General features: G+C 43.0%; 1 protein-coding gene across 2 annotated transcripts; it reads right to left on the minus strand.

Moving 5' to 3' along the window:
- Positions 1-722: 722 nt before the first annotated feature.
- On the minus strand, positions 723-12,821 carry LOC307204569 (neuropeptide FF receptor 1-like). 2 transcript variants are annotated; one of them, XM_079956169.1, is made up of 5 exons: positions 12,605-12,821; positions 6,543-6,711; positions 5,842-6,164; positions 4,563-4,662; positions 723-2,969 (listed from the first exon to the last, which is right to left on the minus strand). In XM_079956169.1, the coding sequence occupies exons 3-5, from the start codon at positions 6,137-6,139 to the stop codon at positions 2,078-2,080; spliced, it is 1,290 nt and encodes a 429-aa protein (XP_079812295.1). In that variant the 5' UTR covers positions 6,140-6,164; positions 6,543-6,711; positions 12,605-12,821; the 3' UTR covers positions 723-2,077. The 2 variants fall into 2 exon arrangements, with proteins under 2 accessions (XP_079812295.1, XP_079812294.1); XM_079956168.1 differs by having other exon boundaries at positions 6,370-6,711.
- Between the last annotated feature and the right edge of the window lie 10,321 nt (positions 12,822-23,142).

A 23,142-nucleotide genomic window follows, 5' to 3' on the forward strand; every position in this document is an offset into this window, starting at 1 on the left:
GGGGGAGGTGTTACTTATTTTAGCCAAACACAAACAAAACACGCAGGATATGCAATGAGATTTTGTACTCTTATTTTAATGAGTTACCAGCTACAGTTATGTCATGACTTGTAGACAGACACATATACACCCTTCAGTTGACAGAGTGTGAGGCACCCCCCATTCTATGAGATGAGAATGTCCAATTTCCATGTAATTATCAGCCCATCCTGCTAGGAATGACTTTTTTATTTATACAAATGAATTCTTTATATCCCACCTTTGTGCCATAGTCACAGTACAAATGAATACTGAAAAAGTATTAAACGATGCACTACAATAGCTAACAATATACTTCCCAAAATGGCATCAGATAAAAATATTGGCAGAGCATGTGCATTATAACAAGTGGAGTATCTTCATTGCAGGTTTTTAAGCAGAGGTTGGATGGCCATCTGCCATGTATGATCTAGTTGTGATTTCTGCATTGCAGGGGGTTGGACTAGATGATCCTTGGGGTCTCTACCATTCTATGATTCTATGATCTGTCTTGAGAAAGTTCCTCCTGACCTTCCCATCTGGGAGGATAAAATGAAGTTTGCGTAGTTTTGACACAAGTTCAGTGTGTGAGTTAAAATGTGGTTCCTTGCATTCTCACAACTCCTTTTGCACAAGTGTGTGTGTGTGTGTGTGTTTGTACAAACATAATTTGGTGGGTACCGTATTTGGGGCTGGCAAGATTCCATGCAAAACCTATCCAAGTATCCCCATTGCACCAGTATCAGCCTACAAGGACAACACCAGGGAGTTATCTTCGAAGACCATATGTCAAGGCTGAGACAGAGCCCAGGATGCCAGCTGGGAACGGGGTGCTGGACAACCAGTTTTCAGTGCTACAAGGGTCCCAGCCCCTTCCAGACCGCTATAGCCTCCAGTTCCCTTTACTCTATCTTCCCTGTGTTGTAGACTGTACAAGTAACTGAGATTCTTCCTTGGAAACATGAAAGCACAGTGTTGTTCTTGACATTGCTAAGCAATGGCATTAAGGTTACCACAACATGCACCTCTTAACTTCTTCACACAACAATAGCCGCTTTCATTCTTTTGAATACTCTCCACTGAAAGTTGTTGGTTTTTCTCTGAAAGTTGCTCAGATGTTTACAACTGCGCATATAAATGACCACTTGTTGCAAATTTGCGCTCTGTTGACCCCTGCTCAAAATCCTTTCAATATCTAGCAACATCTCTGGTGTTATACACTTGGTATCTGAATGTCCAAAACTGGGCAGAAAAATATTTGCAAAACCACTTGGACTACTATCCTGCAGCTCATCAGCCAGCCTCTGGTGGGTCATGGGATCTTTAAGACGTGCTGCCATACCACTAGGGTGGCACTTGAACTCCGAATGAAGCCCCCATCACACACTGACAGAAAAGTCCACCAATGCAGATGTACCACCAGCAATGCTTTCATGTCCATAGGGGGGTTAAAAAATGACATATCAGGGCATATCAGGGCAAATGAAAAAAGCTTGGATGTTCCGTATCCAAATCCTCCTTTTTCACCCAATATGCACCCAGGAAGAGTAGAAAAGAATGCCAGACTTGAAGCTAGAAGGCCGCATACATATTGTACCTTTAAGTGCACTTTCAAAGCACTTTCTTTCCCTCAAAGAATTATGGGCACTGTTGTTTACCCCTCACAGAATTGACAATTCCCAGCAACCCTTAAAAACTACAATGCCTGGAATTCCTTGAGAGAAAGAATGTGCATTCAATATGCTTTAAAGGTATGTACGTAGAAAGAAAAATAAAACAACAGGCTGAACAGGGGAAATAATAAATGAAAAATTCTGTTCTCTTTTTAAATCCATATTTGTTTGGGCTTCCAATACAGGATTTGGGGGCAGGCAAGGGAAGACAAACTCCCTCCATATGTTTTTTCCCCTAATAATTGTAGAAAGAACTGCCACAACATGCTCAGTTCACAGAAAATACGAATGAGTGGCCACCCAAATATCCCCATCCATTCATGTGAGGCAAATGCAGTTGCAGGAACGGAATGATCCCAGAAAAATCTCTGCTGATTCAACCCTCCTCAGGCATCCCAAGCTTTGCAAACTTTGCTCAGGGGTGTGATGTCGTTGACATCCTGCAGCAGTATTCCTGGTCCTTGTCCCTGGCCATGTCCAGCCTGTGGGCCACAAGGAGCTTGAGGGGGCAGGTTCTTCAAGCACATTGAATCGGAGGACTCCCCATCAGTGAAGATTTTATTCCGGGTACCAAAGCCACTGGTGCTGACGGTTGTCCGCTCAGCATAGACCCCTTGATGGACCATTTCATCAGAGCAGGTCTGGAGTTTGAAGGCTGCCTGGAAGCCCTTCTTGAAGTTCTCATTGAAGTAGCCATAGATGATGGGGTTGACGCTACTGTTGGAGAATGCCAGCCAGTGCGCAAAGGGGAAAACATAACTCGCAAGGAGATTTATGTGCTGTTCATCCAGCTTGGCATAGTCCGTGAGCAGCATCAGTGTCCACAAAGGTAACCAGGAGAGCATGAAGAGCAGAGCCACGAGCACAAGCATTTTGATGACCTTCACCTTCCTTCTAGAAACCGCCATGTTGCACTGACCTTCGTGAACTACCTGGTGCTGACTCACTGGGCCTGAGGACCTATACAGCTTGAGCCCAATTCGGCCATACATGAATGTGATGAGGGTCAGCGGGACAACATAGATGTGGGCAAAAAGCACAGTGGTGTAGACTTTTCGCATTTCACTATTGGGCCAAGCCTCGTAGCATGAATACAAGGGGTAGGTCATGCTCTGATTGCCATTGTATACCATGTAGCTGTCCTCCTGCTGAGCCACTGTGAGCTTGATAGCAGAGGGACACATGATGGTAATAGCCAGTACCCAGATGATAGCAATGGTATTGAGTGCCTGGAAGAGGCTGAGTTTGGATTTAAATGGGTAGACAATGCAGCGGAACCTGCAGAGGAAAAAGGGAGGAAGAATACAAGTAGGGGAATGACTGCTATGCAAGAAGGGAGGAACATAAAATATATGCTTTCTATCTGGCCAAAATGGGCCATTCTGAGGGGCAAGGAAATAAAGAGGCTAAGCTGGCCTCAACCACCATAATTTAATATTATTTGTTTATTATTTGCATTTATAGACAGCTTCCCGTCTGAGATATCAAAGTGGTTTGCACTAGGTAAATAAGTATAAATGCAGATTTACACTAGGTAAATAAATTTAATGCAGAAAAGACTTTGCAAAACAAATATTCATACATAAACACACTATTTATATCAATGAAATCGGAGAGCATTACAAGGCAGCATAATGTAAAATTTCAACCCACATGTCTCATTCACCATCCATTCTATGCAACCACAACACTCATTCTCTACCTCAAACATTATCTCTATCTCCCAACTGCTCATGCTCAACAGTATTAACCTACATGCAAAGGATATAATAATAATAATAATAATAATAATAATAATAATAATAATAATATTTATATCCCACCCTCCCCAGCCGAAACCAGGCTCAGAGCGGCTAACAACAGTAAAATGATACAACATTCTAAAATGGTGGATGAATCCTCTAATCGAGTCTTCACCAATTTGATGCCCTCCAGATCTGTGCTGGCTGGGGGCTAATGAAACTTCACAACTGCTAGAGAGTACCATGTTAATGAAATGAGGTACCATGGAGTGTTGATCAGATGATTGGGCAAATGAATGCATTGACCTTCAGCACAGATGAGTGAATACATTGTATTCCGTAGATGGGGTGCCACCACAAGTTCCCATCTCACAAGGTCTCATCCCGCATCATAGCATGTCACTGGCACTTTCCTTCTCAGTACTGCAGCTTTATAAGCTCCTTGACACTGTGCCCAACATGAGGATGGAGCAAGTGGGGAAGACCTGCTACTTTGCTGTCAGTCATGCAACTATTTAAAACACAGGAGGATTGCTGTCACAATAAATTTGGCAGTCCCAAACACCTATATTTCCTTTAAGTGGAAACACTTAGCATCATTTGGCCTCAGGATAGGACTCTGACCAGGAAGGGGCCAAGCAAATACCCTTTTATCAGGACTCAAGGTCTTCAGCACCCGTTAAGCCTCCCTCACCACGGCTCACAGATTGTCTGGTCACTGCTGTTGGGGTGGATGACACACTCGGTGATTGCATGGGACAAGTGACAGTCCCCATGGACAGGTCCTATGGGTGAGCTGACCCAGTCCTATCCACTGAACTGAGAACAGACACCTCATAACACATTAAGCATCTGACCTATGGAACTTGGCTCATTTGTTTGAAAGAAGGGTGATGGGCATCAGTTTCCTCCTTCCTTGGCCCCAAATGCATGGGAACTGAGCTTGATCTCACAGCAAACCTGTGTGCTCTCCCTTTCTGGCAAGGGTGGGGAACCGGTGGCCCTCCAGATGTTGCTAGACTCCGACTCCCATCATCCCTTTCTTCTGGTCATGCTGGCTGGGGCTGTTGGGAGCTGGAGTTCAACATCTGCTCCCCATTCCTGCTTTAGGACCTCACCTTCTTCTTACCTTTCCACAGCGATTGCCACCAGAGTGAAGACAGATGACGAAACAGACATGCCCTGCACCAGTCCACTCATCTTGCAGATGCTGTTGCTGAAAGGCCATCCTAGGAGGAAGCAAGCAGTTGGGGGCCATGAGACAGAGTTCAGCAGACATTAGAGAGAGGCTAGTTTTACCAGCTGATTCTATCTATTTAACATGCAGGTGGTCTCTCTCCACTGTGAAAATCTCGTCACCAATACATCTCCAGCATGGCTCAGCTGCTTTTCAAAAAGTGAGAAGCAGCTTAGAGGAGGTTATGACTTGCACAGCAGCAGGAGAGAATGATGCTTAATCTTTTCCCTGCTGACCATTTAGAAAAAAGGACAGGCAAGAGACAACATGGTAGAGATGTAAAAAATTATGCATGGCATCAAGAAAATGGATAGAGAAAAGTTTTTCTCCTTTCATAACCCTCATGGACTCCATGCAGCTGAATGTTGAAGCATTCATGGCAGACAAAAATAAGGACTTCTTCACACTGTGCATAGCCAAAAACTATGGAAATTCACTCACACAATGGCCACTAACTTTGGTGGCTTTCAAAGAGGATTATGTTATTTTGTGGTTTTTATATTGTGATTTTATGTTGTAACCGCCTTGAGACCTGCAGGTATAGGGCAATATGCAAATTTAATAAATAATAATAAATAATACTATTATTCTCTACTCAAAGTCCTATCCTTCCAAGCTGCTTTCTGTTTCATTATGATGTCAAGTCAACATTCAGCATGAAAGTGAGGGTTGTATGAATCAGCTCTTACACCATCATCATCACTATCATTAATAATAATTACATTTCTAAACCACCTTTCATTGTGTTATGGGGTTGGATCAAGGCCAATTGGGTTGTAGCCAACTAAGCTCTATGTAGAGTAGACCCATTAAACCTGTGCTATGTGCATTAATTTCAGTGGGTCTTCTCTGAGTGTGACTAATATTGGATACAAGTTACCCATTGAAATTAGTTTCATTTGGAATAAATGGGGCTGAATTTAAGCCCTGACTAACCTTGCCCCCTTGAATTCAGTGGGAGGTAAGTGCAACCAACTTAGCCTGTGTCCAGCACATGATCTGGGAACATTTCCCTCTTTCCCCATAAGAACATAAGAAGCCAAAGGTCCATGTAACCCACAGCAAACCAGGTGCTTCTGGGAAGACTGCAATGGGCCATGAAGGTGAATTTTCCCCCAGAAACCAAGAGGCTGAGCTTAGCCATCCTATGCCCCCCCACCTTTTGGCTTACCTGTGATCAAATTGTCAACTAGTGTGGTAGGAATACAGAAGATGCCCACCAGCAGATCACTGATGGCCAGGTTGAGGATGAATAGGTTGGTGACTGTCCTCATCCGGCTATTTTTCAGTACAATGAAACAAACCAGGCTGTTCCCAGCCATGCACAAGGCAAAGATGAACAGGTAAGCGACAATGTAGATGGCGGCAACAGGTGGTGAGTGAGAGTAGTATGGGGAATAAGTCATGTTCCTTTTGGCATTTCCCAAGGAGTAGGTTGTTTGGTTAGTGCTGCCTTCAGGGGTCTCCATAGTGTGGCAAGAATTTGGCTCTCACCTGGGAAATACAAAAGAGAAATCACAAGTTAACGTGGATGGTTTGAATAAGGGGAGCCTTTCAGGTACAAAATTAGGATGCAGCTGCTGGTGCTACTATTATGAAAGGGCTCTGCTTCAGCGTTTTCATTGCTGAAACAACTGTGTTTCCCAGAGCGTAGGCAACGTCCTGCCCTGGGGCCAAACCATACATTGTCCCATTTTACCTTGTTTCCAGCTTAAACCTCCCCTTGTTTGGCTGAGCCCTGCCACTCTGCAGAGCAGAACATCAGTTGCTTTAGGCTTTTCACACCTGATGTTGAAAAGGCTGCACCAGAGACATACACATACGTAGGGAGCCCATTATGTCACTTCCTGTTTTGCCCATCCCATCTAACACCTGATAAGGTTCCTTCTCTTTCTCCAGAGGGGATAACTGCAGAGCAGTGCTTTCTGGGTGCTTGCAGGCATGCAGATCAGTTGCAGGTCTTCTACTGAGATTGCTGCAGGGAAGCGTCATCTTCTCCGCAACCTGTGTGCCATCTTGAAGAAGAATGGCCTTGTTGCAGCTAAAAACAAACAAACAAACACAACAACATTGTGCCCAAATCCACCTTGTTATTCTGTTAGCAATGCATCTGAAAACTGCAGACATGAGAGAGGTGCCCCTGGGTAAGAAACCTGCCAGATTGCAGACAAATAGGCCCAGGGACTTTTAAGCACCTTTGAAGTTGATGTTTGGGTGGGAAGACCTAAAAGGGATTCGCTTTCTGGATGAAAGCATTCAACTCATACTGCTCCATACCAATCCTGCATCACCTCTGACAAGCCCCTAATTCCCCCTGAATCCCTCTGGATCTACTGTGCACCTCTGCTTTTTATTATTAAATATTAAACTATGACGTTCATTTAATTGCTTATTGTAACCAGCCCATGTATTGATGGAAGTCAATATATAAACATTTTAATGAATAATTAAAAGCAAACAAAAACGTAAATAGGCCTAATGTTTTTGGTAATAGGTTTTTCAGATTTACACCACCCAGGACTGGCTCTAGGTTTAACAGTGCAGTGGGCAAAGCATCCTCTGGTGAACCCCTTACTCTGTTGGTGGGTCCCCACACGCTTATCGGGTAGTAGCAATGGGCACAGTAGCACTTCAAGCAGCACTGAGTGGCTGGGAGCTGCCATTTTAATTTCTCATAATTCCTCCAAAGTGATGCTACATTGGGGTCATTCTTGGAAATCAACATGGCACCCAGCCTCTCTGAGGATTAGGCCATATAGTGCGAACGAGCCCCCAGGGCAAATGTGAGCAGATGGCCCTGCTTCAGCAAGTTGAGCCCTGGCAGCTGTCCAAGGTGCTGACCCATGAAGCAGTGCAAATGGGGCAGTGGTTTTTCTGAGAGCTTCTACTGCTGAGATGTTTAAATGGTTCCTGAAGACAGAGGCTGCATTCTCTGAGGCACTTGCAGGAAACCTGCCACAATATGGACAGCTTAATTTGGAATGCATTGAAATAAGGTAAACAGCTTTTTAATCACCAGGCAAGACATTAATGAGAAAAACAAGAACAAGAGGAAATGCACCCAGGAGTGAAGACTTAATGCCCACCACAACTGGCATTCCATTGCTGCTCTATTTGTCTAATTAGCTAAAGTAACTAATGAAAGCAACCGGTCTACAATTATCTGGGGGTGGGTGCCATTCAGTCTTGTAATTATTCTCCTGTTTAATAAGCAGGTGTCAAAAGGAAGGAAGGAAGGAAGGAAGGAAGGAAGGAAGGAAGGAAGAAAGATCTCCCCATCACATTTTCCAGGTCTAGAAAAACACATCTTTGTCAAAGGAGTGCTCTTTCTCAGCGGTCGGTCACTTTCTCAGTATTTCAAGGGAAACTAATTTTTGCAAGTGCACAAAAGCTTCTCTCCAGCAACCAAGTGCACTTTCCTTTTCCTCAAGTCTGAACACAGGTGGCTGAGATGAAGCAGGAGCATATAGAAGAATCAAAAGCCTTGTTCTTCTGGCAATATAAGCATTTACCAAGAAGCCTGTACTTCTGCAGCCTATAGGGCAAGGTGAAAAGACCAGATATTCTATTAAGATAGGGCTGTCTGAATGCCAGCTGCTGCCCCCACTCCAGGTTTTGAACCTAAAAACCTGAATTCCATGTCAAGGAAGCGCATGTTCTGAGATCAGAAAATGATTAAGCATGGATAGATTTGCTTATTTAACATAATGTTCTTTTGCTCAGGCTGTTTATTAAGCAGATGTCTTGCTGAGCTGATTTGAATTGTCTCTTAATTGCTTTGTACTGTACTCTTGAATCAATTATAAACCATCAAGGCATCAGTTTGATTGAATAGCAGGGTACAGATCTTTAAAACCAACCAAACAAGCATTTAATTACTCCAATATTTTGTGTGATAGGATAGAATGAAATAGAAGGAAGGCTTTAGAGATAGAAGTATCATAGAGTTGTAGTCAGTTAAGATTGACTCAGAGTAAACCTATTGAAATTGATGGATATAATTTAGTCATCTCTATTTCACCTCAGTGGGTCTACTCTGAATATGACTAGTGTTGGAGGCAACCCATAATAATAAACCCCAATCAATTCCATGTTTTGCCTTAGATTTTTGAAATGCATTGACTGCTCTTTAAGCAAAGTCAGTGCTTTTCTGTGTGATCTCTGTATTTCTTGTAAGCAAGTAAGATGTTGCAGCAAACCTAGACATTGTGTAAATGCAAGCAGTTCCATCACAGACTCTAAAAGGCAGACCCCAGGCCTATCACAATCGCACTGAGGAAACTGATGGCAACATTTCATGTGCACGTACCCGTGGCTGAGTGACAGCCAGAAACCTAAACAACTATTCTACACGATCTTCTGCAACATTGCCAATGACCCTTTAGCACACCTCTGAATGATGCACCAGATCATTGATCTCTGCATTCCAAGGAACTCTAAGAGTATGCCTGGAATTTTGGGGTGAGAGCTTGCAGCCTGCTCCTCATGACACGATATGTTTGTTTTATTATCCCTGTATGTTTCCAGTGGGAAGGAAACTGGTTTTTTTTCTGACTCCACATGGAATGTGGTACACGGTTCTGGTTACAGCAAATAGACATGAATATTGTCAAACTGGAGAAGGTGCAGAAAAAGACAACCTCAGATACAGCTTATCCCACCCACCTGCCAAAATCCCTTGTGCAGTGATTCCCAAGCACCCAAAATCCAGCTGGGAACCTTGTGCACCTAAACAAGGCAGGATTGGCATCCAGGGATGTCAATCCTGCTTTCTGTCTGGTTTGGGTAATGTCTGCTGATTAATAGCCGGGTGTGGTTTCAGGAAAACGGGCTCATGGGCCTAAATGGAACCACTGGCAGGTCAACATTGGCCTGTTGACCTCATGCTCACTCCCCCTGCACTAGGACAACAGAGCCCTTCATTCCACTTCAATTGTGCAAACCTAAATTTCTGGTCCCCTTCATGGCACACTGTCTTGTTGTGGCAAAGGGGCTTGAATAACTCCAAGAAACTATGAGCTATGCCATGCAGGGCCACCCAAGACAGACAGGTCATAGCAGAGAGTTTAGAGGTCCAAAGTCACAAGGTGGTTAGATTGGTCTCAACTAGAACCAGGGCCTTTTCAGTACTGGCCCCGATGTGGTGGAACGCTCTGTCACAAGAGACTAGGGCCCTGTGGGACTTGACATCTTTCCACAGGGCCTGCAAGACAGAGCTGTTCTGCTTGGCCTTTGGTTTGGACTTAGTCTGACCCTTATGTTTCCCTCCCCTTATGGTTTTGATCTATGGGCTACTTTTAAAATGAGGCTGCATTTTAAATTGCATTTTAACCTGTGCTTTAAATTGGTTTTTTTTTCCCCATTATGTTTTTACTGTAATTTTTACTGTTGTTAGCCACCCTGAGCACGGCTCTGGCCGGAGAGAGTGGGGTATAAATTATTATTATTATTATTATTATTATTATTATTATTATTATTAGACTAAATGTGATCCACCTGGAGAAGGAACTGGCAAACCACTCCAGTATTTTGCCAGGAAAACTCCATGGACATAAAAAAGGGAAAGCTTTGAGAAGAAAGTGAGAGTTTCCAAGGCATGCTCTGGTTCATGGGGTCAAGGAGAGTCGAACACGACTAAGATGACTAAACAACAAAATTTCAGGTATGTCCTGTAATCCTTCCTGAAGAATAGCAACAGTCTGGAGGCACCTTTGGTAAAGTAAGTTTGCAGATGGCTTGAGGTGGGTTTCCTGACTTTAGGTTGGTACCTTATCCTCACCCTTTATGGCAGAGCTCCAACCTGGCCACATTCACACATGCCTTGGCAGTGTCATGATGAGGTCCCCACATTGCCTTTGAAGAGCCTCCAGAAACGCTGCCTGGCCCCAAAAGGCAGCTGCAAGAGTCTTATCAGTGACTCATCATTTGGAGCACATTTTATCCCATTGATTTATTTTTATTTGCGTCAAGATTTATATTGCGACTAATCACTGAAGCCTCAGGGTGGCTAACAAAGATAAATATTTTTAAAACCTGAAACAAAGCAACAGCAGGATTGGAAGCCCTGTAAACAACAACAAAATAGCAGATAAAGCACCAAACCAAAGCAGCCAAGGCACTAATTCAAGGGGGGGGGAGGAAACAAGTGCTAAAAGCAATCAGATGTCATACAAGGCAGAAACTGAGCTATTGAGGACCCAGGCCCTGAATTTGTATTTGCTGCCAGCTCTCCAGCTTCAAGCATCAGGGATATTAATTTTTTTAAATGGTTCCAGTGGGTGGGTGCAAAGTTCCTAAGTGGTATAAAAGTCTGAGAGCAGACATAAGGCAGCAGTGCAGGGGTGAGGGATCAGTAGTCCTCCATGTGCTTTTGGACTCCATCTCCCATTGTCCCTCACCGCTGGCAATGCAGGCTGGGGCCAATGGGAGTTGGAGTCCCAGCAACATCTGGAGGGTCACAGGTGCCTCATCTCTGATGTAGTGGATAAAGGTAAGTTGTCAGGTAGGGTGGGGAGCCCTTGACTGAAATCTCTCCTATCCCCTAGCCATGAACTAAATAACAGCAACTTCCCAGGATGCAGAGATGCAGGCAGAGGCCATTCTCGCCAGTAAGTACCATGGAAGCTCAGTGTTGTTGACTGGCTAGATGATCCAGGTGCAGGCTGCTGATGTTGACACAGTGGCTAGGCAGTCAGAAACTGCATCCTTCCAGTTCTGAGGCTTCTGCCTCACTCCATGGGCATTCTTGAATGATCATAAGTATGGGTATAAATTTCCTTTCTGCTCATTTATTTGCCATTCTTCAAGTACCAGATTTCCTAGAATAGGCCACTGCTGCAATAGATCAGCCACTAAGGCTACATCCATATGATCTGTTGATGGGTGATTTACGCTTAATTGTTTGCACAAGTTTGCAGGGAGGGCAGGCAATGTCAGATATTTGCTGAGCATTCAAGCTGATTTGTTTGTGTTGAAGTTATATGATTTTGCATAAGGCAAGTGTTATTCCACATTTTCTAGTTTATTTTCCCTTGCGGGAGTGTGGTTTGTTGCACAAGAGCACCAAGCCAACTTTAACTGAATTTGCTGGTATGCGATTGAATCTCACCCTGAAAGAGCGACAGTCTGAAAGTTTCTGCCCATCTGCAATATGAGGATTCTAATACTGATCTGTCTTATAGGGGTGTTGTAAGGATTGTTAAGACGATGATTGCAAAGCACTATGAATAAGTGTGCAGAGTTAATTTTCCTTCTTACTGAGTAATTCCAGCATAGTCCCATACATCTGATATTAAAAATGGGGCTTACTTGGCAGATCCATTCCGCTCTTTACCCCAGCTACTCCTTCATTTCCTCCAATGATCCCTCCATGTTCCATTTTAGACTGTAAGCTCCTTGATCACCACCTATCCTCTTATATTCTGCAAAGCACCATTCACATGGCTAGAGTACGACAATAACAGGGATGGTGCTGATGCTGTAACAGAGCCCTGGATTCAGCCATAAACAAATAAACAATATGAGTGAGCTCTCTTTAAAAAAAGAAAATAACCATTAGAGTGTGTTCTCTATCCAACCCACTAATTGGTCTAAAGCAGCCCTACATAGATCTGAAAATGTGTTTCATGGTCCATGGAATGGGATTTACCCAAGGCTAGGGGAAGAAGGGAACTGTAGAAACTAAAGACTGGCTGTTATATCCCAAAGGTATGAGAGTAGGCAAAAACAGTTAATGAAGCCAAGGAATATACCATACACTCCCTGTATATAAATAATACAAGATTTGTTGTCCCCTTTCCTTCTTCTTTGCTTCTCGAGAGACAACTGTTAATTTTGCATCACTTTCAACAACTACTCATCTGAAAGACAGACCCAATTTTCCTGACATGAAATGTAAAATTCAGAATTTATTTCCACAACATTTCCCCCCTTACCTGCATCCTGCAGTGATTTTGGGATCTTCCTTTGTGGCTGGCAGAGAGAGGAATCAACTTTGCTTCTAACATTCTATGCTTCCATCACTGGAACAACAGATAGGCTTAAACAAACAGCAGCAGCAGCAGCAGCAACAGCAGGGAACTAATCATGCCTAGTCTGTTTTAGTCAAGAGAAGAACAATCTGGAGACAGAAGGAGGTGCTGTGCTCCCAGCTCCCATGCCTATCTAATCCACCTCAGCTCCGACTGAATACAAGAGAATATACAGTCCCTTTATAATAAAAGGCAAGAACAGTGATGTCACTAAGAAGCTTCATAACACATATGTGCAAAAGGGAAACAATGATACTACTGCACTGTACCTTGCTTTCCATTCACAAAAAAATAGTATTTGTTGCATTGTTGTTGCTGACATTATTTGGTACAGCCAATTCCTCACTTTTCTTCTTCCCCCGCTTTCTTTAAACATATTGCAAGCCTGAACCCTTCCCTTATTTTTTTTAATTTGGAAGGCTCTCCTCTAATGGAATCCAGCCCTCATACTTAAAAAGTGTCCCCACCCCTAATATAAAATAACAGCATAAAATCATAATACATCAAGCAATGCATCACCAAACTGCTAGGCAACCCCAATACAGATGATAGTTAGCATGAATCAAATGCCTCCATAAAGAGGCAGGTCTTAGCTTGGCACTGAAATGAGACTGCTGTCGGTGCACTGTTAGCATCAGCAGATGGGACACCCACTTCAGTTTTGACATTGCCGTGATTTGAGAACTGATCTGCAGCATGTGCAAAGTGTGCCACTTATGGTTTTGTTTCACAGCTGAAACCAAAATTTTGCTCTGTTAAGACAGTAAATCCATTTAGCCTCCCTCACAGGAGCCAACTCCTAGGGGCCAAGGTCCCTTGTCCTCCCCCCCCAATAAAATATTTGAGGGCCCCCCCATTAAAGGGCACTGCCATTCAGATGGTGTGTGTGCACACCATGTCTTGTGATTGATTCTTCACCCCCCCCACCACCACCACCACAAAAAAAATATTCAAATTGCCACCCCTGGTCTCCCTGAAACTGATTGCTGCCATTCTACCCTGCAAAACTGAATCCAGACAGAAAGTGTGTTCCACATTCCATTAACATCAATAAAAAAGGTTCACATGCTCATATTTTGGCATTGCAGCCTAGCATCTCTAAGCATACCTGCAGTCCTAAGTAAGTTTGTCCCAACCAAGTTGCACTGATTTTAGCGAGACTCAATCCCTGTGAAGAAGTAGGGCTGCAGGAACAAATATAGTAGTTTGTTCTTTGTCATATACACCCAGTCCTTTAAGATACAAAAATAAATGTAATATTAACATAAAGCACCAATAAATAAAGGATATTAAACCAGGTTGGTTGTAAAGGAAAAATGAGGAGGGAGGGGTAAAACCATTTACGGGCCCCTTCAGGTGTTTATTGAGTATTCCTCCTGTTTTTCTTGCACCAAGGTTACACTTCGGTTAAATTATGTTTGGTCCTTATTGAGCATTCATCCTGATTTTATTATGAAGAGGTTATATGACAATGAACATTCACCGTGATTTGCCAGTGCAGTGCTTAACACATTTTCCCATTAATCATTTGTCCCCACCCCACACTTTCCAAGGTAATTCCTCGTCACTTTCCAAACCACCAAGGGTCAATTTCGCCTTTTAAAATATGTATTTCTTATTCTCTCGTTGTGAAAGTCTAAAGTTCCAGTATGTGCTTGAATCCCTCCCACAAAATAATGACAGTGTGGAAGCATAGTCGAATAGCAGAAGAGGCAGAAAGTGCTTAGCACAAATGTTAAACGTTTTACAAGCTTCTTGGGCTCTGTCCAGGGTCCTGAAAGGCTAACCCCTCTTATTCTAGGGAATCCTGAGCCTGACTCACTCCTGTCTGCCCTCTGCCCCAGAGTATTTACCAGATCTACACCCTCCTAATGTACCTGCAGGTTCTGCATCATCAGGAGTGGACAAATGCAACTTTCAACTCTTTTCAAAACTATTATCAGGCTAATGGGAGTTGTAGTCCAGCAACACCTGGAAGATACAATTTGGGCTACTTTTCCAGTCCTTCTAAAAATGCATATACAGTAGTGAATAGACAGAAAGAGATTATGCCTGCAGTCTCTGCAATCTCCACCATTAACTTTCTGTGCAGAGAATCTACAGATAAGCAGGCTGTATGCAGCTGAGATTCCTTCCAAAAGCAAAGTCTCACAGTTACACAGCAAGAGAGAGACAAAAGGCATAGCTTCTGTGCATACTAAACCAATCATTTAAGGGACAAAGACAGCTGGCATGATCTTTCTTCACCTGTTTACTTTCAGGAATTCTGGAAAAGACTAAATTCTATAATGAATTAACTCTATAAGACAGAGATATCCCTGCTTCTCAAGACAAACAATGCTGCAAACTGAAGTTCTGATACCAAATAGACACCAGGTGTTCACAATGCATAAACAAAGCAGCTCCGAAACAGCAACTTGCAATTGTCAGCAAAGCCCAGTCAAGTTCTCTGTAAGCCTGGTTTGTTTTCCAAGCCAGAATGCTAATCAATTCAGGCGTCCAGCTAGGAAGGTACACAGAGGCTGTCAGAGTTTATTCTTGGCTGTCCTCACAGGATGGTTAGATTCACCCACGCTAAACACTTCACACACAAAAAGGCATGTTTCTTAGGAGTAAGATGGTGTACGGCTTTAGAAATTCAATCACCCTGCTTTTCCACCTCCCCTCCTGTCCATCCTGCAGTTTGCTCTAAGCTTCATTTTGTTTGTTATGCGGGGGGGGGGGGACACATTAGATGGATGTCGATATTTATTTCTGTATACCGTGTGGGTGGTCTTTTCTTCCTTACTGGGCTACAATCCAAGGACCATATGCAGCTCTGGTACAGGTGGAAAGATTCAGAGGCAAAAGTGGGTGGAAGGATGAATATAAATTTTATCTTCTAGGCAACTGGTTATTTCCTACACACAGATCTCGCTATCCTCCATTCAGATTAGCAAGAATCAATACAAGAGTTCAAGGACATCATCCAGCCAGACAAAAATAACTCAAGGTGGATGTAAGGCAGGACCAGTGAGACCAGTGAGGTGTGTCCTGGGAACCACTGTTTAAGAAAGTACTTGACAAACTGGAAATAAGTCTACAACAGAGTGGCAAAGGTGATGAGATACCTGAGAACCAAGTTCTGTGAGGAATCATTGAAAGAACTGAGTACGTTTGACCTCAAGAAGATACCATTATGATGCAACATGGTAGCTATCTGGAAATATTTGAAGGGTTGTCACATATCAGATGGTCAATTTTGTTTTTTTTGTGTGGTTTTTTTGCTGCTCCAGAGGATAAGATCCAAATCAATGGGTTCAAATTACAAGAGACTAACAATTTTAAGAGCTTCCTGATGGTATGAGCTGCTTGACAGTGGGAAAGACTTCCTTGGAAAGTGGTGGATTCTCCTTCATTAAACGTTCTGAAACCGAGTTCACCTATATGAGATGCTGCACTAATGAATTCCCTGCATTGGCGCAGGGTTGGTTTACACGGCCATTGAGATCCCTTCTGGTTCTATGATTATATGAAAATCCACTTTGAAGAATGCTTTGGGGAAAACTAAAGACAAGTTATACTACTCTCATTCTGAATTAGGAGGGGAGGGAAAACTGTCACTGTTCCAGTCCAACGCTGGATCGGTGAGGCTGGTCAAAAGTTACAGGACCATGGATAACACCATATGAGCAAGTCACTCCAACAAGGGTTGGGAGCAGCCTGCGGCTTAACCCTCTGTCTCAAGACTACCTCCTCCAAGCTCCACCACCTCATGGAGAAATGCAGAGCTTTAAAGGGCTAAGCACCTGGCCAGCAGACAGACACTCCTCTTCCACTCCACTGCCTGCCTCCTAGTGTGCTCTCTGTGCTACTGGGCTAGTGAAGTGTGGTGGGAGGCATCTGGTTCCTCCGGCTCATGCTCAGAGCTCCGGTCTCGGCACCTGTGAGAATCTGAGCTCTGGCCCTCATAGTCCAGAGGATTATTCTGAAGGCTCCTGTCTGACAGCCAGTAGTCAGCCTAGAGCCCTGGACTTGATCCATCTCCTTTACTGGTGCCTCTGTCTCTGCATCTTGGTTGCTGCAAGATTAAGGGGTAATGAGAGGGACTCATCCCCATTGTCAAAGCAACAGGGCTGAGAGTCTCTGTTTTCCATTGTGTGCTATGGCAGTTTAATTGCCACCGTACAGCACAGCCAAGGTGAGAACATCACTTTGGTTGTCTCAGCAACAGGGTTGCATTTCCTTTCAAAGCTAGGGTCGCCCGCACATGATGGGTGTGAACATTTTTCTCTCCTTTCTTAGAACCCAGGGGGGAAATGAGCAATGGGGAGGGGAAGCCCCCCTCCCCCGTTTCAGCACAGCTCCAGTGAATTAATTCACAAAACATTGTGAGAGATGGTAATTCACATAGCAGTTTCAATATTCAAATGACTGAGCCACAAATGGTTCTTAACAAAAAAAGAAATCCTAGCAACCAAAATCAGCATTAAAGCAGGTTAGGGAAAAGGTATTTTAAAAATGCAACTGCTTCCCTTGGCTCCTTTGGGTGAAAGGTTTGGATTTTTTGTTGTTGTTTAGTCGTTTAGTCGTGTCCAACTCTTCGTGACCCCATGGACCAGAGCACACCAGGCACTCCTGTCTTCCACTGGCTCCCGCAGTCTGGTCAAACTCATGCTGGTAGCTTCGAGAACACTGTCCAGCCATCTCGTCCTCTGTCATCCCCTTCTCCTTGTGCCCTCCATCTTTCCCAACATCAGGGTCTTTTCCAGGGAGTCTTCTCTTCTCATGAGGTGGCCAAAGTATTGGAGCCTCAGCTTCAGGATCTGTCCTTCCAGTGAGCACTCAGGGCTGATTTCCTTCAGAATGGAGAGGTTTGATCTTCTTGCAGTCCATGGGACTCTCAAGAGTCTCCTCCAGACCATAATTCAAAAGCATCAATTCTTTGGCGATCAACATTCTGTATGGTCCAGCTCTCACTTCTATACATCACTGCTGGGAAAACCATAGCTTTAACTATACAGACTTTTGTTAGCAAGGTGATGTCTCTGCTTTTTAAGATGCTGTCTAGGTTTGGAAAGGTTTGGATAGGCATTAATAAATACGATTCTGTATTATAATATTTACAAATGCTCAGTGATCCTGTGCAGCATGTTTCAACATGACACCAATGCATTTGGAATCTTGGAGAAAGTAATGTAAAGTGAAAGGTTATTTCATCCATACATGGTGAAGTTGTAAGGTGATTTAAAAAATACTGAGGGGAGGGGACTAGAATAAAGCAAAGTGAGAGGTCACTGCATTGCAATAAGACTTCAATGGAACTTTTAACTATCTTTGATGGACAAAACAGAGATCTCCCTGACAAAGACTTGCTGTCATTTCTTTTGGCAGCAACTAGGGAAGTGACAGCATGAAATTGGAAGTCAGATGAGGAAGGTTCACTATAGGAATGAACAAATGTGATTTGGCAAATTGATTTACTGGAAAAACTGACTACACACATAAAAGCAACAAGACAAGTAAACACTGTAGATGACACTGTGGTCAAAGGTACCGATTTGTTCCTTGGACAAAATATAATTCTGGCTACTCATGGATCTTTGGGGTAAGTAAAGAATGTTATACTAGTTAAATTTACTTGTTGTGTAACAAAAAGTATTAAGATTATCAAGGGTAGTGTACAGCTAATTTACAATGTATGCAAAAATAGGTACCGGTACATTATTGCTCTTTGCTGCTATTGGTAATGGTATTTTTTAATAGAACAAAATATAAATAAACTGGGTTTTTAAATAAAACAATAAAACCCCAAACATCAACATTAATCATCCTAAAACTTACCAAATAATTATCCTCAATACAGTGAATAGAAAATTATTGGTGTGTAGCAGCTACTTCTGGTGGTTACTATGTATGGCTGTTTTTTATTCCAGATGTGCCAAACTGTTAATGATTTTTTTTTCAAAAAACACATTTGTCATGCTTTGCTTCTCTGATGTTATCTTAGGCCACTGATGAAGACATTTGGGTCAAAATGTGTTGAAGCATGCTGCTGCCTAGGATTTGGCCTATTAAGGACAGATTATTGGACTGCTTGTATTCTGGATAATTACTGCAAAATAGTATTTTTTTGCCAATACAAATACTCCAGTATTACATCCATAACAACAGATTTTTGTAAATTTATTATGCCTTTTGTCCTTAACTCGGATTTTTGGTACCGTTTCAGTATTCAGCAGAATATCTGGCGTGTCTGCACAATAGAACCATTCTATTCATTCCTCCCTTCACCTAGTGGGCTGGCTGCAAAATGACATTTCGTCTTCTGGTGAGGCTTAATAATACGTCTATATTATTCAATCTCAGATTCTCCAAGCATATTATTATAACTAATTTACAGATCCAGATTTAGATAGTGCAAGACAGTGCTCTCCAAGGCCCCCTGACACGCAGAACCATAGAAAATAGGCTGCCATACAATCTCAGTTGGAAATGAGGACCATTCGCCAGTCTTTGCTTCTGATAATTCATTCCTGGCATTTTCTACCTGGCCAGGTATTCTTACTGCTGCAAAATAGCATTGGCTGGTCCATGATGCTCTGGTGCAGCAATGATCTAAAATTTTCCCCAGCAGCTTATCCTCAGGCAACATTGATCAGAAACTTAATAAAGCATCAGGGTTTCATAATGTCCTTGGTGGTTCCATTTGCACTTTTCCTATTAAAAGATTTAATCAAAGTTTATCCCAAGATAGAATGTGACATTTTAGAATGTGGATGAGTGAGGCATTTGACACGCCACACCATCAGTTAGTACCCTGAGCCAAGTTAAAATTTTGTGCACATGCAATTGCCAGGCTTTCCTCTCTGTATAATGGTACCCACAGAAGCACCCCTGGCAAGTTCTGGGTGGTCTTAACCTTTAATGCTTAACCCTATGCAGAGAAAGCCAAAGGCTGGGTCCAGGTGCCACAGAAATAGACATCTGAACAGCATAGAAATGAGCCACAGAGAGCTTTGGGACAGCAGGCTCCCTTTCCCCCTTTTTTTTGTTCAGTGTGGCTGCAAGGAGATAAAAACCTTTTGTCCCCATTCTTTATTTACCATTATTGGAGTTCTGAGTTTGTTTTCAACTTTGTGAATCTATTTTATTCTTTGCTTTTGTAATACCAAGATTACACACACACACACACACACACACACCTGTAGTTCAAACAGCTTTGGTCTGACTTTGCCTGGAAAAGTGGCATATACTGTAAATTAAATGAAAAACATTTGTGAATTGTGTGGTTTCTTTTTTAAAAAACAAAACCATACCAGCATTTGTTTCATGGTTAAGATCAGGTTCAGGAGAACCTGATCTTGTAACACCAAACCATGGTTTAACATGACATCTGAATGCAGCCTACTCCCTCAAGTCCCATTGAACCAGTGCCAGAACTTCCACCAAGGGATGATTCTTGATTTCACTCAGGAACAATGCACTGTGATTACAGCATGTACTAACCAAGGCCATAGGGCCATCCTTGCTGTTAGGTCGAATGAGGCCATCATCTCAGGAAGCTAATCTGGCCTGTCCTAAAAGGGTGACATTCTCTATATCCCCTCCACAGTTATGGAACTGGAACTTATTGCCAGTTAGGCACTGCCAGACCACAGCACTACAGCTGAAGTGTGAGCTTTAGCCCATTGAAGGAACTCCAGTTTTTCATGGAGTAGGTCTAGGTTCAATCCCTGGCATCTCTGAGTAGGGTTGGGAGAGAACCCTGCGGGAAATCCTGGGAGGCCATTGCCAGTTTGTGTAGGCAATACTGAGCAGGTGGACCATGTGTCAGACTCAGTGTTAGACAGCTTCCTATATTCCTACAGGCTTAAGGAATAAGCTATAAGGCAAGGAAGCATGTAGGTAGTATTTTGCCCAATTGCTCAGTCCAAATTATTTTAGATGTACCTGGCAGTCTTTAAGTTCTGACTGCTCTGGAATGATTCTATGTCTCCATAAATCCCATGAAAAGCATGCACAAACTTGTTAACAGACTATCATGTGACACCTTTTTGCACAAAGATATGGACTGTAGCCAAGGTGAAGACTAGTCAGGAAGACCAGAAGGACTACCAGGAAGACCAGCTGGTGCAAATCAAGACATAAATAATTGGAATATTCACAGTTAGCATTCATAGGACAATCTGGGGTGTGCAGTGCAATCCTATTCATGTGTACTCAGAATTAAGTCCCACTGAGTTCAATGGGCCTTGCTCCCAGGTGAGTCTGCCTTGTGGACTGAAGCCTGAAGGAATAAGTCCAGCTCAGCCCCTACAACCTGTTTTCAAGAGACACCAAAAGCGGGGGAGGGACCTCACTTATTACACAATTTCTTGATTATTCACTATTATAGGGCCATGAGCTTGAATGCAGAAGACTTGTCCAAGTAGCATTCACATGGAAGGTCAGCAGAGGGCACCAGCATGCTGTGTAAACACCTCTGGATTCTGAAAAATGAAGATCAGCTTAGAAGAAAATGTTACCAGTCTTTTTGCTTCCACTTCTTTTTTCAGGAATATAAATGATCAATTGCTGTAAAGGTAAAAGGTAAAGGACCCCTAGATGGTTAAGTCCAGTCAAAGGCGACTATGGGGTTGCGGTGCTCATCTCGCTTTCTGGCCCAAGGAGCCAGTGTTTGTCCACAGAAAGTTTTCCGGGTCATGTGGCCAGCATGACTAAACCGCTACTGGTGCACAGAGGACCCTGACGAGTGCCAGAGCGCACAGAATGCTGTTTACCACCCCACCACAGCAGTACCTATTTATCTACTTGCACTTTGACTTGCTTTCAAACTGCTAGGTTGCCATGAGGTGGGACAGAGCAACAGGAGCTCACTCCGTCGCGGGGATTCGAACCGCCGATCTTCTGATCAGCAAGCCCAAGAGGCTCAGTTCTTTAGACCACAGCACCACTTGTAATGATCCAGTGCAACTGGATAGGCACTCATTTTTGCATCTATAAGCTAATAATTGGGTGAAATTCTTTACCATTTTACTTACTCCATCAAGGAAAGGCTGGTGCAGGAAATCTGCTGCTACAACATCCTTGATAAGTGCCCATCAAGGCCAACTGGTGCAACTTGCCAAAACCCATGTGATTCGCCTCCACAAAAAGCCAGGAAAATATTTTCAAGTTGCTTCAGCACTGGCACTTGACACCACAAAACTGTAATCATATTGTCAGAGCTGCCTGAGTCCCTGACACATATTAATCCATTTTCTTCACCTCTCTCTTGGCGAGGACACATATTAATCCATTTTCTTCACCTCTCTCTTGGCGAGGAAGCACAGAGATCAGGAGAATATTTCATATGTGGTGATAAAGTTCAAGCATACTGAGCAGAAATATATTCAATGAAATAAGTCTCTTTACAAAACAGACAGTTCACAGTTCAGTTCAGTTCAGCACAGCACAGCTTTGCTGACTGTCTTCCATGGGGAACAAAAGGAGCTGCATTCTAAGGAATTAATTACATTTCTACGCATGGCAGCTCATTAGTAGAAACTGGCGGCACAAAACTGGAAAAGCTCGTCAAACATGCAACTTTCTCCATGGAGACAAAAGGCAAAATGGACAGGAGCATTAAGGGTGAAACTTACAAAATATATGAAAGCTTTAAATGGAACTCAAGACACCAACAATTTTATGGAAATAAACTGTCCTTTTTTTACTTTCTTGTCTGGCAATCCACACAAATTGCACCCTCCATCTATGCAGTGCAATGTACGTTGTTAAATACCCGAGCTTTTAATCAGTGTGTGGTTGAAGAATGTACTGTTTTTGATACATGTTTCTTCTGATGTACTAGCATAATCTAAAGCTTCCCCTTGTAAAATTGAATATCAAAATAAATTTTCACACTGTAATGCTACATCTGCATGTCCCAGTGGATAACCAATAGATAGATGGATAGATAGCAGCAGCAATATATGTGATAATGAAGCAAAATATGCAATTTGTGCTGATGTTATTTCACAGTTGTCAGCATCATGCTTCTAAAGAACTATTCTGACCATATTTCCTGTTCCAATAATAAACAGACCTTCTGCAAAAATAAAAATAAAATAAGTACTCAAGAACCATTGCTACTGAAAATGTCAGGACATTTCCCAACAGCAAATGACAGTGACAGATCCTTTTGAGTTGACACACTGCTTAGGCAGCTTCCTCTTCCCTTCTCTATTAGTGACATTTTACCCAGTGTCAGTTTACACCCAAGTTGGCAGAAAGAGGCAGAGCAGAGCATGGGGCTAGTGGAGTCACAGAGATATAACAATTACCTTTCAGATATGAATGCAAACATGTGGCCCTGCTTTCATCAGCCAACTGATGTGCCAAAGGCACAGTGGGGCACACCTACAGATGGCTAGGCATGGACCACACTGGATTCAGAGCCTTTAGGTGGTCTTGCTGACCAC

Source organism: Podarcis cretensis, assembly GCF_951804945.1.
Source record: "Podarcis cretensis genome assembly, chromosome: 15".
Lineage (NCBI taxonomy): Eukaryota > Metazoa > Chordata > Lepidosauria > Squamata > Lacertidae > Podarcis > Podarcis cretensis.

Excerpts from the sequence above, each read along its gene's own strand:
- LOC307204569 (XM_079956169.1), bottom strand. The coding sequence starts at position 6,139 with ATGGAGACCCCTGAAGGCAGCACTAACCAAACAACCTACTCCTTGGGA. Across the intron at positions 4,663-5,841 it reads AGTTGACAATTTGATCACAG|GATGGCCTTTCAGCAACAGC; the intron begins GTAAGCCAAAAG and ends GCTTCCTCCTAG. Across the intron at positions 2,970-4,562 it reads GTGGCAATCGCTGTGGAAAG|GTTCCGCTGCATTGTCTACC; the intron begins GTAAGAAGAAGG and ends TTTCCTCTGCAG.